The sequence below is a fragment of the Psilocybe cubensis genome, chromosome 1, assembly GCF_017499595.1.
Source record: "Psilocybe cubensis strain MGC-MH-2018 chromosome 1, whole genome shotgun sequence".
Lineage (NCBI taxonomy): Eukaryota > Fungi > Basidiomycota > Agaricomycetes > Agaricales > Agrocybaceae > Psilocybe > Psilocybe cubensis.
In genome coordinates this window covers 2,557,712-2,571,188 of record NC_062999.1, presented here as the reverse complement: position 1 = coordinate 2,571,188, position 13,477 = coordinate 2,557,712, and the positions used below count along the sequence as shown (strand labels likewise).

The following is a 13,477-nucleotide window of genomic DNA, read 5'->3' as shown; positions in this document are numbered from 1 at the left end:
TTTCATGTATTTTGGGTTTAGATCATCTGGGTACGTTACAACGTCGTTAAATAAAGTACTAAAACTACTGGGAATCGACATCCACATGTTGCTGTGCCACAGTCTGTCGTGGGATAAAATTAAATACAGACAGTCACAAAGAACGTAAACCCTAAAAAATGTCGTGTCGCTTAGGCGTGTTCGTTGTAGAAAAAAAGGTAGAGAACATATGTTGGCTATAGTGTATCATAAGTGGTAGGTGAGAGTCTCAAGATTCTAAAGGAGGCGGCGTTTCTTTCACAGAAATAAACATCGTCCTCTTTTCGTCCCAAGAACAAAACTTCGTCCAAGGGATCTACATCAGGCTCAGTCGAAATACCGTCTGTTCTTGAATTACTGCTTTTAATCAAGGTAACACTTGATTTTTTGCTTCCTTGCAGGGCAGGTGTGGTTACACCCTTTTCGTCAAGGTTGCCTGCTTGAGGCGAGATGATTGGCGTACCAATTCTCCATACAAAAGGTTCTCTCCGATTGATGCTGCTCAAAGGAGGATTGTAATGAGGCAGAGTTGTCCGTGACTCGTCCGCTGGATTAAGAAGAGCATCGCCCAGTGAGACAGCTTCCAAACCCCCTTGTCTCATTGCAACAAGTACAGATCCTTTTCGCACATCAAACGCTTCCAGCCGCTTGATATCGCCCATTTTGTTAGACGGAGTTGTTTTAGTCGGCTCGCCTTCATCGGCACTCCATAGGAACTTCCCTTTGAGTACAGATCTACCGCGGGCATCCACTATCGAAGTGCTGGCACCACCCCGGGAAGAGTAGAATAGTGCAGGTGGTCCAAAGTGACGAGGTTGTTCCAAAAGGGATATTGGCTTGAGGAGGTCGCCTTGAGAGGCTACCAGCCTAGTTTTCGGTGACGGAGTGGCAGAGTCTGGAAGGGGTGCAACGACACGGAATGGCTGCGTTGGATCGACACTTTGCAGACGGAGGTCCTTCAATAGGACATATTCCGTATCTTCCTCTCGTCTGACCGGCAGATCAGGAGGAAGCAGACCGTCTTTATACCACGCTTGCATCAATGATGCCTTCCAAGGACCTTTCATTTCTATTAGCATGCGAATCCTATGACTGATTAGTTTGATTGCTTACCATGCACGACGTTCTTGGGATCACGATAATACCATTTAGAGGGCGCAGTAGGAGTAGGGACAGGTAGGCCAGGTGGTGAAAATTGTGTTTGGGTCACATTTGTAGAGGTTCCAGAGTTATCAGATTCATGTTCGGCTTTGTACTCCAAGAACGATGGGTATGTGGGAGGAATGATATATTCATCTGCGATAGAAGCTAGTGGGAAATTAGGCGCAAAGCTGAGTTGCTGGAATGTGGTATACGGGCCCATCTGGGCAGTAGCTAGCATGACAAGTTCTTCGGATTGAGGAGTAGGTGAAGGATTAGCAGGTTCAGGTGTTGGTTGGCGTTCTAACTGAGCTCCGGGGTGTTCACTAGCAACTAGGGTTGGACTTCCAGACCGCTCAGACTCAGGTTCAGTGGCAGTAGAAGCAACGGGAACGGATATGCCAATGTTAACATTTACATTTGTTTCGTCATCGGGCGGTTCTTGTTCTGCTGGGGTGGGCTCTCCCGGCCTGGTCTCTCGGGCACGTCGCCTTGCAGCTCTTCGTTCTGCCCGGCCGATTCTTACTTCACGTACTCTGACTGTAGCAGGCTCTAGGCCAAAGACATTCTGAGCAAAAACAAGGAAAACTTCGACAAGATCATCTCCTTGTAGCTGCAGTTCCAATGAACGTGGCGAATCCGGCAGAATAAACGTCCGTGATAATCCTAGGGCTGTGCGGTAGGTTCCGGCAAATAATTCGACCTTTTCGCCATTGTCACCACAGAGGATGGCAAGGAAACTGTGCGAAAAGGTGAGTATTTGAGAAAGAAATTGTGACGTAATTATAGACAAACCTCTTCTTCGGGGTTTCAACTGCTTTAATGAAGAGGGCACCTTTCGTCCCTGGCAATTTCACATATTCTAGTTTCGGTGGTGGTGATTGATTTCCCCCAGGGGCCCACTTCAGCCCATCCCCTACTTCAACAGGCGTAGCTGGTCTTGCTGGTGAACGCTCGGCATGTCTCCTGCTGTTCAAAGCATTGCTAATGATGCGAGGGATAAAGCGTGAAGACCGACCCGAGCGTGGGGTGACAGGAATAGAAGCGGTATCGGGAATTGATGGCGCAGCAGTATTGGGCAAGGTGGCCGTTGAAGCATTAGGTGGCAACACTTCCAATGGTGTGGGTGTATGCGAGCTACTTGATCTGAATGAGCGAGACCGCGAAAAGCGGTTCAGCGATCGCACACTAGTCGCCGTTGATGGAACGGCCGCCGTAGGCGGAGAGTTGTTTCCCACTTCAGTTGTCGGGCTGCTGATCATGATCGACCACCGTCTGCGACGCCGAGCATTATTATGAGCATTGCTGCGTCCAATCGAATTAGCCCCGTCAGCAGGAGAGAGAGAGACAGTATCTTCCGACGGCCTCAGTGGGGGACTCGAAGGTGTTAAAATTATTGGTTCCTGTGGGCGCATGGTCCCTATGGGCGGAAGGTCAGGTATACGACTCTCTAAAAGTGCCTGTGCAAGGCTAATATGACCCTCAATTTCTTCGTCGTCGTCGTCGACTTCTCCGAATGGGGTATCGGGATTTGGAGTATTTCCATCGACCAAAGAGGGAGAATGAACCAGTGCCTGCCTTAATGTAATTAGAGTAGGAGCTGGAGATGGCTCTGGGGGTGGTATAGTGTTTGACCGTGTTAATGATAGATCGAGATTTGAGGGTCGGTTTCTCCTCACAGAAGTGGTTGAATTGCGGGGCAGGACTGGTACCGGAAGCGTCTGGGTAACATTCGGTTGTATTTGTGATGTCGTCGCAGCACGACTTGAAGACAGTGTTGCACTTGTCCGTTCATCAAGATGTGACCCGCTGGATCCTGCCGCAACAACGTCGATGGCTTCTTCGTCGCTAGATTCTGCCCAGTCAGCTTTGGAATCGTTTTGAGATCTTGACGACTCCGCTGTCCGATGATGACTAGGTGCAGCGGCAAGAACATTACTGACAGAGCCCCCTCGTGATCTAGCCCTCAACGATATATACGATGATCGATTTTGTAAGGAAGGGTTCGCCACCTCGGACGGGCTGACATATGGTGGAGGATCAGAGGACGCAGGAGGAATCGAAGGTATATTAGGAGGTATCTGGACTGCCGGTTTCGTTCGTTTTTTAGGAGCTCTCGGCGTAGCTGAGCGAGGTATGAGAGGGACAGGAGGGGGTGATGGCGGAGCTGGCAGTGTGTTGTGAGAATTTTTCCGAAGTAAATTTGTGCGAAGTCGGTTCGATTCTCCTGGAGGTGGAGTAGATAGACTAGCCTTTCGCGTCTTTTCAGCTGAATCGCGGGATTCGACGAGATCCACATTACGCAACGCCACCTTTTTGACGTTTTCCCGACGGCTGCGGTCGCGCTCTCGTCTGACTTCGACATCTATTCGCCATTCAATAGCCTTTTTTACCTCCTCAAGAGCATATACACGCACACCGTCTCGCCTACCTGCAATAGCTACGAGAACGCCCCGTTGCTCCATCACAACAACACTCTTGAACGCCACGCGCCGGACAAGAGCGTAGGGCTGCAGGGCAGGGGGAGATACAAGAGGCAGAACATCTAGACCTTGAGCATGACACAAAAGTAGATAGTGTGGTGCGAGCAAAGCCCCACTGGAGGGTGGAGTACTGAAATGTGACGGGCAGAGATCGGAGGTCAAGGCAGAAAGTGAGAGACCAAGTTCATAGAGTGTGGGGGCAGGGAGGGAAGGTGGTGGTGTAGTTGGACGGATAGGTTGAGGAGAAGATGAACGAGAGACAAGCTCTGAGTTTGACGCGGCAGGCTCAGGCTGGGAGGAATCTTCGTGGATGGGTTCCCGCGAAGATGCAGCGACGGGTTCTCGGCGATGCATGAGGTTATTGAAAAAGCCAGAAAGTCTATTAGAAGACCGGGGCTGCGGAAAGACGGGATCAAGTGAGTAAATGCGCGACCATGAATCGAAGACCGTCGCACCTCTATCGCAGACCTGTGCCTGGCCCTTCTTTGTTGCTGACTGGTCGAGGACTCGTCGGACTGCATGGTATTGGACCTAGACGGGGAAGGCAACGGAGAAGGTACTGGAGACCTGGTTGAAAGCAGAGCGGCATGAGAAGATACCGGCGACGGAGCGGGGACCAGAGGCGAAGACGGGGCAGTTACATGGACAGCAGGCATACTATGGACGCTGGCGACATCGTCGGGGTGATCTGGATGCTGCTGGACGACGAGAGGACGCTCTTCGGGTGGTTTCGGGGCGGCGGAGAGGTGAGTGTCGGGGCCGTCGGGAACAGTGGGGTCGTGGACCATGGTCAACGAGAGAGGACAGGCATGGATTCTGGCTTGGGAATGATGGAAAGGAGAAGGGGCAGATCTTTGATTACGTAAGATCATTAGTAGTTTGGACTTTGTGAACAAATTATTCTCAGTCTGCATCAGCCATGTTCGTCTCCAGGCTCTGCGTAAGGCCTGCCGCTTGCGCCCGTCGCGCTGCCTACTCAACTCTTGTCCATCCAAATCTCACTTCCCATCTAACCCCGGTTACAGAGCAGGACATCTCTCATTTTGCCTCCTTTCTCCCCCCGGCAGCTATCATTTCCACCCTTCCACCCGCACCCAGTCCTCCAGACGAACTCGATCAGTACAACAATGACTGGATAGGCAGGTTTCGCGGTCAATCCACCACAGTTCTAAAACCAAAGACAACCCAGGAGGTCAGCAAAATCCTCCAGTGGTGCAACCAAAGACGCATCGGCGTCGTTCCGCAGGGTGGGAACACTGGTCTCGTCGGTGGGAGTGTCCCCGTGAATAATGAGGTTATTCTCTCCCTCTCCAACCTCAATAAAGTCCGGTCATTTGATCCTGTCTCAGGTCAGGCTGCTGTCTTCATTTGCTATTCTTTTTCTGACCTCCCGCTGCAACAGGCATATTGGTGGCAGATGCCGGTTGTATTCTTCAGTCGCTCACCGACTATGTTGCACCCCATAATCACATCATGCCTATTGATCTGGGAGCCAAAGGCAGGTGGGTCTAAATCCGTATGTGGTTTTGCAGTGCGCTTAATGTCCGAGAAATCTTGTCAATTATCGTGTGTAGCTGTCAAATAGGTGGAAATGTCGCTACAAATGCTGGCGGCTTACGTCTATTGCGTTACGGCTCACTACACGGCACCGTCCTGGGTCTCGAAGTCGTATTGCCAGATGGTACAATTTTAGATCAGCTAACTACCTTGCGTAAAGACAACACCGGTATGTCTCCTCTTCTCGGGCACATTGCTCCCGTTTGATGTCTGATTTTGATCAGGATATGATTTGAAGCAATTGTTCATTGGCGCGGAGGGTACCCTCGGTGTCATCACGGGAGTGTCCATCTTGACACCACCAGCGCCTCAAGCCTCTAATAACGTCATTCTTGCTCTGCCTTCTTTTGATAATGTTCTTCCACTATATCAAACTGTCAAACGCCAGCTCTCTGAAATCCTGTCTGCTTTCGAATTTATTGATCGTACAGCTTACGATTTGGCAGTGAAACATGGACAGGGCAGGGCACTCAGTGACGAAGACGTTGAGGGAGCAGAATGCTTTGTCCTAGTGGAAACCAGCGGTGGGCGAAGGGAACACGACGAGGAGGTAAAAATGACGTTTTTAATCCAATTCGGTTCTCTATTGACATTTCCATAGAAACTTAACGATCTCCTAGAGCTTTTGCTTACTGCAGACAAGCCTTTGGTTAATACGGGCGTCTTGTCACAATCACCTGCCCAGTTCTCGTCTTTGTGGGCATTGCGTGAAGGAGTTACAGAGGCCGTATCAAAGGAAGGGAAGGCATACAAATATGACATATCGGTCCCACTTTCATCTTTCAAAGATGTAGTGGACAATACGCGGGAACACCTGCGATCAAAGGGCTTGCTCCACGACAAAGCCGTCAAATTCGTCCTTGGGTATGGTCATGTCGGAGACGGTTAGTGTTTTTTGTCTTTTCTTTGTCGAACCAAGTGTTCAGTCATCACTTTACACAGGCAACTTGCATCTCAATATTGTTGCTGACTCTTATCTTCCCGAGATCGAAAATGCGCTGGAACCATATATCTACGAGGTTGTTTGTATGTGGTTGTCTACCTACGCGCACTCTGAGGTCTCCTACTAATAAACATGCATAGCTTCACATAGGGGCTCCATATCAGCTGAGCATGGGATTGGTGCCATGAAAACCCATGCACTACCATACTCTAAAAGTGAAGTCAGCATCCAGCTGATGAAAAAGATCAAGGGTATCTTTGATCCCAACGGTATTATGAACCCAGGAAAGGTTCTAGAGTAGATTTCAAACATATATAAAATATATAACAGACATACATAAAGGCCAGATCCAAATTGGATCTCTGTTTGTCTTTCGGGGGGTATCCGGAAATTTCCGATGTAATTAACTGAGGTTACATAAGGAAGACCTAACCCTTGTCGGTTGGTTGAAACCCTACCGCTACCCTCAACCTTAACCTTGGGGCACACAAAACATCGACGAATGGTATGTACATCGACGGGTCTCCCCCGTCTATCTTATTCTGAAAGCATTCGACAGCCCATCTTTCAAGATGATAACGGCCTTGCGGTCAAGTTCTTCATACAAAAGGATCTTCCGCAAGAGGTTCAAGCAGAGCTCTGCGAAACAGTGACTGTAAGTTGCCTACAATCTGCCCCTAATCTCTCTTGTGATTGATCTTGAACAGTCTCTTGGTGGAAGGGTCGAGGCGAAGGTGCCTCGACAGGGCTATATACTTGTACAACCCGGAACGGCCGAAGAGGAAAGACTACGCTTATGCTGGACTAGCCCGGACAGGCCTGAGAGATACTTCGTTCCGTACACATATGTCGAGGCATGTAAGATCGCTGGCATGCTCTTGAAGCAAATTTTTGTGGAGAATGGGGCGCCTCTTCGAATGCATATCCACCCCAGCATTGCCAATGTAAACGCTAGGAGCGCGTTGAGCTCTCGAATTATGGCATGTTCCAGTCGTAATCTCATTTCAATACGTATTCATGATGCCATTTCTTAGCACTCCGGGGGCGACCCTCAAGCATCTGCTCAATCTGCACGCGTCATCTTAGCAGACCCAAATACAGAGGTGTTCCAACACCTCGTTAAAACGTACCAAGGCGTCTCAGACAAGTATATTGAATCGTACCTCTGGGTCAAGAAATGTATCGAAAAAGGGAGTGTGGTTTTCACCCCCTTGGTTTACAAGAACCCCGGTGGTCGCAGGCCCGGTGAAGAGTATGTTATCTTGCTTCAACACGTCTGTTCAGAATGCTGACTGATGATGTAGACGCACTCAATTTACCGACCAAGACGAAGAACACCTTTGCAACTGGATTGCGGCCAAGATACCGTACAAAGAAACAGGTGGCAGGACTGGAAATCGTTTATACCAACAATTGTGCGATCTAGTGAGGACTTCATATGTTAGATTTGCATCGTGTTATTTAACTGAAATTCAGAGCTCGGATCCCGAATACGCTTGGGTAACTCGCCATACCTGGCAATCATGGAGGGAAAGATATAAGAAGAATTCTTCTAGGCTCGACGTTGTCATTGCCCGTATCGTGGAACAAAAGAAACCTATTCCCGGTGACAAAGGACAGTATGGCTACGTTCGTCAACCTGAAGACAAACCTAAGCGTGTGCGACGCAAGAAAGCAAAGACCAACGAGCATGTATATCAATCTGAGGAATTTACAAATGAAGATGCCACAAATTCAATGCCAGGACCTAGCAACCTATCCAACATTCGACCTGAAATCAATGGTGCACAGCTTCATCATGCCATTACCACTTTACAAGATTTGGCCGATGTTGGCAGCGCCTATTCCGCAATTCTCCCTGTGCCATCTTCTGTACCACTTGATCGCTCCACTATAAGAAAAAGTCCAGCGGAAGAAGAGGATGATGATCCGGAATGGGCTATACGTATTTCAAACGACTCACCCCCATCTTGGAGTACCAAAAGAAAGGCACCTGACGAAGGGGATAATGAGAAAGAGAAGAGGCTTCGCGTTTCATTGTAAGATTTTGTTTGCTTCTTCCCCTTCACTAGGTTGACACAACTTTTCCAGCGTGACTTCCACTCCTACCGCTGACTCGTCACTCAACAGCGAATCACAATCACCGCTGCCACCGTCCGCCTTGGTGGCGATTGCTGATATGCATGTCATCGATCAAGGTATCCGTGATATAGCAAGAGATTTCAGGTTCACAGTGGAAGAAGTTCAAGAATTTTATGATAAATGCGGTGAAATGAGCCAAACCCGTATGCGTTTCCAACGCATGCGAGAAGAACTTGTAGCCAAATTTAGCGATCCCAAAGATTTCAAAACCTAAACTGATTCTTTAACGAACAATTATTCGTATCAACCTAAATTGCATATCTCCATGAATGGTGTTGCGGTTTCTTCTCCGCATCTTCTACTTCTGATAGAGATACATACTGAAATCGAGTCCAGGTTACTTACAAAATATTTCTATGAACGTTACGCATCACAGATATACCTGTATTATTGCATTTCATCAAGTACTCCATAATTTGCACCTCGTGGAGCCGTCGGGCTTTCGTATGGTTTTCGCCTTCTGTGAAAGAAAAAGATTTTAAAATCATTATCAAAACGTCTTTCATTAGAACTTACTTCTCGCCTGCAGCAGCAGATGGAAAGGAACCAAACATGTCTGGGTGTTTAGGCAGAGGAGATTCACTACAGGGAAATGAGCGAGTAAAAAACCAAACATAGTATCTGTAAGCAAACCTAAAATAAGGATGTTGCAGGGCCTCTTCAGCGGATATCCTTTGCTCTGGGTCATATGTCAATAACGACATCAATAAATCAAGACCAACAGAGGTAAGATATGGGAATTTTTGGCGAAATTGATGCGGCTGTGGGGAAGGTAGCGAAATGGTCTTCGCCAGAGGAAGTGACGAATAGTCGGGCCATGATTGCTTTGTCGGGGGACCCAAAAGTTTGAAAATCATGGAAATCAACTCAAGTTCGCCTTGTGCTTGAAACAATGGTTCCTTAAGGAGAAGTTCGGCAAAAATACAGCCAACAGACCATAAGTCAATTGCTGTAGAATATGTCGTCGCGCCTAAAAGGATTTCAGGTGCTCTAATATTTTTCATTCAGTCAAGGAAAGATGAAACTTTGCTGGACATACCGGTACCAAAGTGTGACCACCAACTGTGTCATTCCACCAACACCAACTGGATCACCATAGCGCCTTGCCAGGCCGAAGTCAGCTACCTTGATGGTTCCACGATTGTTCATGAGCAAATTGCTTGTTTTAAGATCCCTGTGAAGTATCCAATTTTCATGGCAATGATGTACAGCGGACAACAATTGCATCATGAGTGTCTTGATCTCGGATTGCAGAAAAGGCGAGGGCATCAGGGTGAGCAACGTCTTGAGATCATGTTCAATGAAATCCATCACAACAAAAACTCTTCTCCATTCAGATACAGAAAGAAAATTGAATTGTGATTATATGAAAACGAAGACAAACAGATAAACTCAGTACGCACTGCGTCAACGTGTCGCCGACAACGACTTCTCGAATACCCACTACATTATCGTGCCGACAGGACATAAGCGCATATATCTCACGCAAAGCAGTTATAGGGAACCCGTTTTTTTCCTCGTCAAGCTTCAATTTCTTGAGAGCAACGATGTCACCAGTCTTTTTATCTCTTGCCCGGAAAACAACGCCGTAAGACCCTTCTTCGATTTGATTGAGCCGTTCATACGAGTACACAGAGCGAGAAGGAAGTATGGGAGGGTGACGAGTTCGAGCAGGTACAAATATGCTGTGCAGAGGTTTGAAGGTCGGAGTGAGATTATTTGGGGTAGGATGCGCGACTTCTTGAGATTCCTCGACCTCTTTAGAAGGTTTGTGTTTGATCCGTCGCTTTAGGTGGGAGATATGAGGAAGATCTTCCTCGACATACTCTTCCCATTTTGACCTCCTTTTAGATGGAGTAGATGGTCCGGACTCAAGAGACATTTGAGGAGAAGTAGACTGATGAATTTCAAAATCCTCAAATCATCATGCACCAGGCCAACCAGGCTTTCGGCGTTGAGTGCAAATAACCGTCAATAGACCATAATTCTACTTCTCCAGAAATACTACCACATTCATCGCCCAGCCCAATGGGTTCACACTCTATATTAGTTTGAACCCATTGCCCGTATATTTTCATCCAAACACTTGATGAAATTGTATTTGGTTTCACCCACATGCCATGACTTGGCCCCTTCTTCCTTGTGGACGATAAATGGTTCCACACACACCTGCCCAATTCTTTTGAAAAGATCTTCTAAGAACCAGGTTAACCGAGGGCCCGTAAGCTCAATTGCTGGTTCGGCATTTATTTCCAAGAGTTTAACGTGAAGCTTTTTGTCGGGATTGGACGGTTCATGGCTAACCACAAAATCGACTCCATAGAGCTCAAAAGCATTCGGGAGTGCCTAAAAATTTTATTAAACTTGGTCACTATAACTAATAATTAAAAGCCAAGTACCTGGAAATGGACAGGGTTTTGAAGTGCGGCTTTGAACACGTCGCCGAGAACTTCAGCTACATCGGCCCGCAGAGATTTGATATCAGAGGTTGTGAACTTGACATTTTCTTCCCCCGATATAATGTGGCAGTTTTCCAACTCGTCTAACAGCCTTACATTACTTTCTCCTAGCTCCGTCTGGAGCGAGGTATTGGTAAGATGTGGTCGGAGATCAATATCTGCACCTTCGTCCCCTCCGTCTCTAGCAGAGAGAGAGGTGTACGGAACAGAAGAAAACAGAGCCAGTATTCGATCATAAACATATAGCTCTATGTCTGCTTTAGCAACGCAATATACACGAAGATGAAACTTGGAAGATTCGGTTGTCAGTATAATCCATCGAGCAAACAAATTTTTTCTCTTACTTTGCGCCCAACGAGTTCGTCGATTTTCGGATTTTGTTTAGTGGTTTCCGTTGGGTCAAAAAGCAACGGGGTATCGATATACTCCTTCAACATGATTGGTAAACGTTCAAACGATAATGATAATGCAAACAAACCTGTACCACGAAATGTCGGAGTTGCGAGGTTACAACGGATGTTTCTCTTTGCGTATTCCCGTCTCCATCTTCATTTTCTTCATCGCTCTGCTCCTCAAACTCTTCAAAGATCTCTTGTAAACCTTCTTTGCTATGAAACACTCTGATCCCAGACCCTCTATCTGCCATACCTCTAGGGATAGTTGGTTCAGTGCAGACATTCAGATAATCATTACTCGTACGGTTTCAAAATCCACCACGATTTACCGTTGTCCAGCTCAGCGCCAAGCTCCCAGAGTTCGTCTGTCCATAATTCATCCAGCTCGTCCGCAAATGAGATCTCGATTTCAAACGTTCTAGGAACCGAATTTTTCAAAATAGACGTAGGGTTCTTGGTCGTATATGAGTGTATAATGCGAGACAAAAAGTGTTTCCGAATCAGAGCTTTCCTGAAAGTGTAACTAGACGATAGAACGGTTTTGCGATTGAAATGCATGAGCTCGTGGTCCATGTCATCGTAGGTGCACCATTGCAGTAATGGTGTCACTGATTTAGCCTGTGCTTTGTCGACAAAAGATATTGTAAGGGAGAGCTGATCGAGAGCCTTGCGTACGAGAGAATCTGTTAAGGGAGCGGCTGGCCATGAAACTAAGGCATTGATGCTGGACATTGTCAAGTAACAGGATTACTTAATCTTATCACATTTTTTAACACATGCTTCTCAAATGCTTCTCCAGCTTAATCCCGGCGTGTGCACATCGAAATATCAAATTCAAGGTCGCATCGGGTGTACTTATTGAGAACCATAATATTTACCCCACCAACGACCATGACCCTGCCGTTTTTATTCCAGCCCACCTTTACACAGGGTCTCATAATCGGCCAGCTTTCTATTCTCGTCCTTCTGGGTATGATTCTTAAATACCTCTTTCTCGAATCCTCCCAGGATCCACTTCGGACAGCTTCATACCATCAACAGGTCGATAAAGACGCGTTCGCTAGGCAGCGTAACTTCCAGGCGCGTAAAACGGCTCCAGATCACGATCCTGATGCCTCGGAGACCACTGAATGGTTCAATACAATACTTCAACAGGCAAGGAACCTAGCCCCAGTTGACCTAATTCCTCTTGTTTGACCTTTACAATTTAGGTCGTTGCCGTTTACCGTTCTAAGCTGCGTGATGATGTCGAAGGCATAGAGGGAGACGAAATTGCTCGAAAACGTATAGAAGCCTATGCAAACTCTGTTCGGCCCGTGGGCTTCGTGGTACGCATATTTCATTCACTCATCGAGACGGAAAAGATTCTAAGCTCAAGCGCATTCCATCCAGGATCATATAACCATTCACTCAGTAAATCTAGGCTCGTCTGCTCCCTCGCTATATAACGCGCGTATTCATCGCGTACAAGACAACCCGCCCACAGTATGTTTTTCCTTGTATTTGCACGTACCTTGAGTTCATTCATCGTAGCAGGAAATAGAATTTGACGCTTCATATACTGACACAATATCTCTATCCCTGTCAACGACATATCTTTTTAATTATCCAACAGCCTCTTTTGCTAGGCTACCCATCTCTCTTACTATATCTTTATCCCAATTCAAATCTTCAGTGAGTAACAATTTGGATTCAGGGTGATTACATTGCTTATATCGGTCCCTTGTAATAGATATGTGTCAGACCTCCTTCCACGACCGATAGCGCGCCTGCTTTCACTCTGATGATATCTCCTAACTTCATTCTCGACTTGACGACAACTTCTCTTATGGGTAGTCGCGCCAAGCTAGCTAATGTACCAAAACTTCACGAACTTATACAACATCAGGTCAGGCGGGTCCTTGCAGCGCGTGCGTCATGGAAATTTTCTTTACCGGGGTTCTCCAAAGTCACAGATGAGGAAAAAATGGCGGAGACGCCATAGAATCAAACGTCATCGCATTGCTAAAAGACATATTCCCTTCAAGATCATACCCCTCCTACATAATTTATGTGCTTCCAAGCATACTTGTAATAATTTCTAATATCATTATTGTCGTTTTGTAACATGTTGTTAAATGGGGTCGAAATCTATTCACTTCATTCCTTCATAACAAGTTATACCTGTACATTGTTTGAAGGTGCAGAAAATGTGTAGCCACTGCCAATTGCGAGCAACTTGTTTCCTGACGACAATAACTATGGTTAAGCTGCGGTAACGACATCATGGGTTCTATAACGACGGGGGGGCCGACCAACTGAGCACATAATTTTTTGCATAGGTTTAACAGGAAGGGGCGC

The 13,477-nt window shown here is 46.9% G+C and overlaps 6 protein-coding genes across 6 annotated transcripts; 3 read left to right on the top strand and 3 right to left on the bottom strand.

Annotated features, from left to right (window-relative positions):
* Positions 1–215: 215 nt before the first annotated feature.
* On the bottom strand, positions 216–4,429 carry JR316_0000844 (GYF domain-containing protein mpd2; the record flags this gene model as incomplete). The annotated part of the gene is made up of 4 exons (XM_047886658.1): positions 216–1,078; positions 1,132–1,898; positions 1,954–4,037; positions 4,097–4,429. The coding sequence occupies 4 exons, from the start codon at positions 4,427–4,429 to the stop codon at positions 216–218; spliced, it is 4,047 nt and encodes a 1,348-aa protein (XP_047754404.1).
* A 131-nt stretch (positions 4,430–4,560) lies between these two features.
* Positions 4,561–6,442, top strand: JR316_0000843 (D-2-hydroxyglutarate--pyruvate transhydrogenase DLD2; the record flags this gene model as incomplete). The annotated part of the gene is made up of 7 exons (XM_047886657.1): positions 4,561–4,990; positions 5,044–5,143; positions 5,216–5,367; positions 5,423–5,748; positions 5,800–6,082; positions 6,141–6,224; positions 6,282–6,442. The coding sequence occupies 7 exons, from the start codon at positions 4,561–4,563 to the stop codon at positions 6,440–6,442; spliced, it is 1,536 nt and encodes a 511-aa protein (XP_047754403.1).
* Positions 6,443–6,643: 201 nt separating this feature from the next.
* On the top strand, positions 6,644–8,497 carry JR316_0000842 (uncharacterized protein; the record flags this gene model as incomplete). Its single annotated transcript, XM_047886656.1, has 6 exons — positions 6,644–6,796; positions 6,849–7,121; positions 7,176–7,393; positions 7,446–7,566; positions 7,618–8,180; positions 8,233–8,497. 6 exons carry the CDS (start codon positions 6,644–6,646, stop codon positions 8,495–8,497), a joined length of 1,593 nt encoding a protein of 530 aa, XP_047754402.1.
* Positions 8,498–8,670: 173 nt separating this feature from the next.
* On the bottom strand, positions 8,671–10,165 carry JR316_0000841 (Cyclin-dependent kinase G-2; the record flags this gene model as incomplete). Its single annotated transcript, XM_047886655.1, has 5 exons — positions 8,671–8,743; positions 8,800–8,865; positions 8,917–9,273; positions 9,323–9,457; positions 9,687–10,165. The coding sequence occupies 5 exons, from the start codon at positions 10,163–10,165 to the stop codon at positions 8,671–8,673; spliced, it is 1,110 nt and encodes a 369-aa protein (XP_047754401.1).
* Positions 10,166–10,329: 164 nt separating this feature from the next.
* JR316_0000840 (putative tubulin--tyrosine ligase PBY1) lies at positions 10,330–11,869 on the bottom strand (the record flags this gene model as incomplete). The annotated part of the gene is made up of 5 exons (XM_047886654.1): positions 10,330–10,629; positions 10,683–11,030; positions 11,087–11,170; positions 11,221–11,392; positions 11,442–11,869. The coding sequence occupies 5 exons, from the start codon at positions 11,867–11,869 to the stop codon at positions 10,330–10,332; spliced, it is 1,332 nt and encodes a 443-aa protein (XP_047754400.1).
* A 159-nt stretch (positions 11,870–12,028) lies between these two features.
* JR316_0000839 (ERMES complex subunit mmm1) lies at positions 12,029–13,121 on the top strand (the record flags this gene model as incomplete). Its single annotated transcript, XM_047886653.1, has 5 exons — positions 12,029–12,292; positions 12,349–12,465; positions 12,530–12,622; positions 12,671–12,811; positions 12,870–13,121. 5 exons carry the CDS (start codon positions 12,029–12,031, stop codon positions 13,119–13,121), a joined length of 867 nt encoding a protein of 288 aa, XP_047754399.1.
* Between the last annotated feature and the right edge of the window lie 356 nt (positions 13,122–13,477).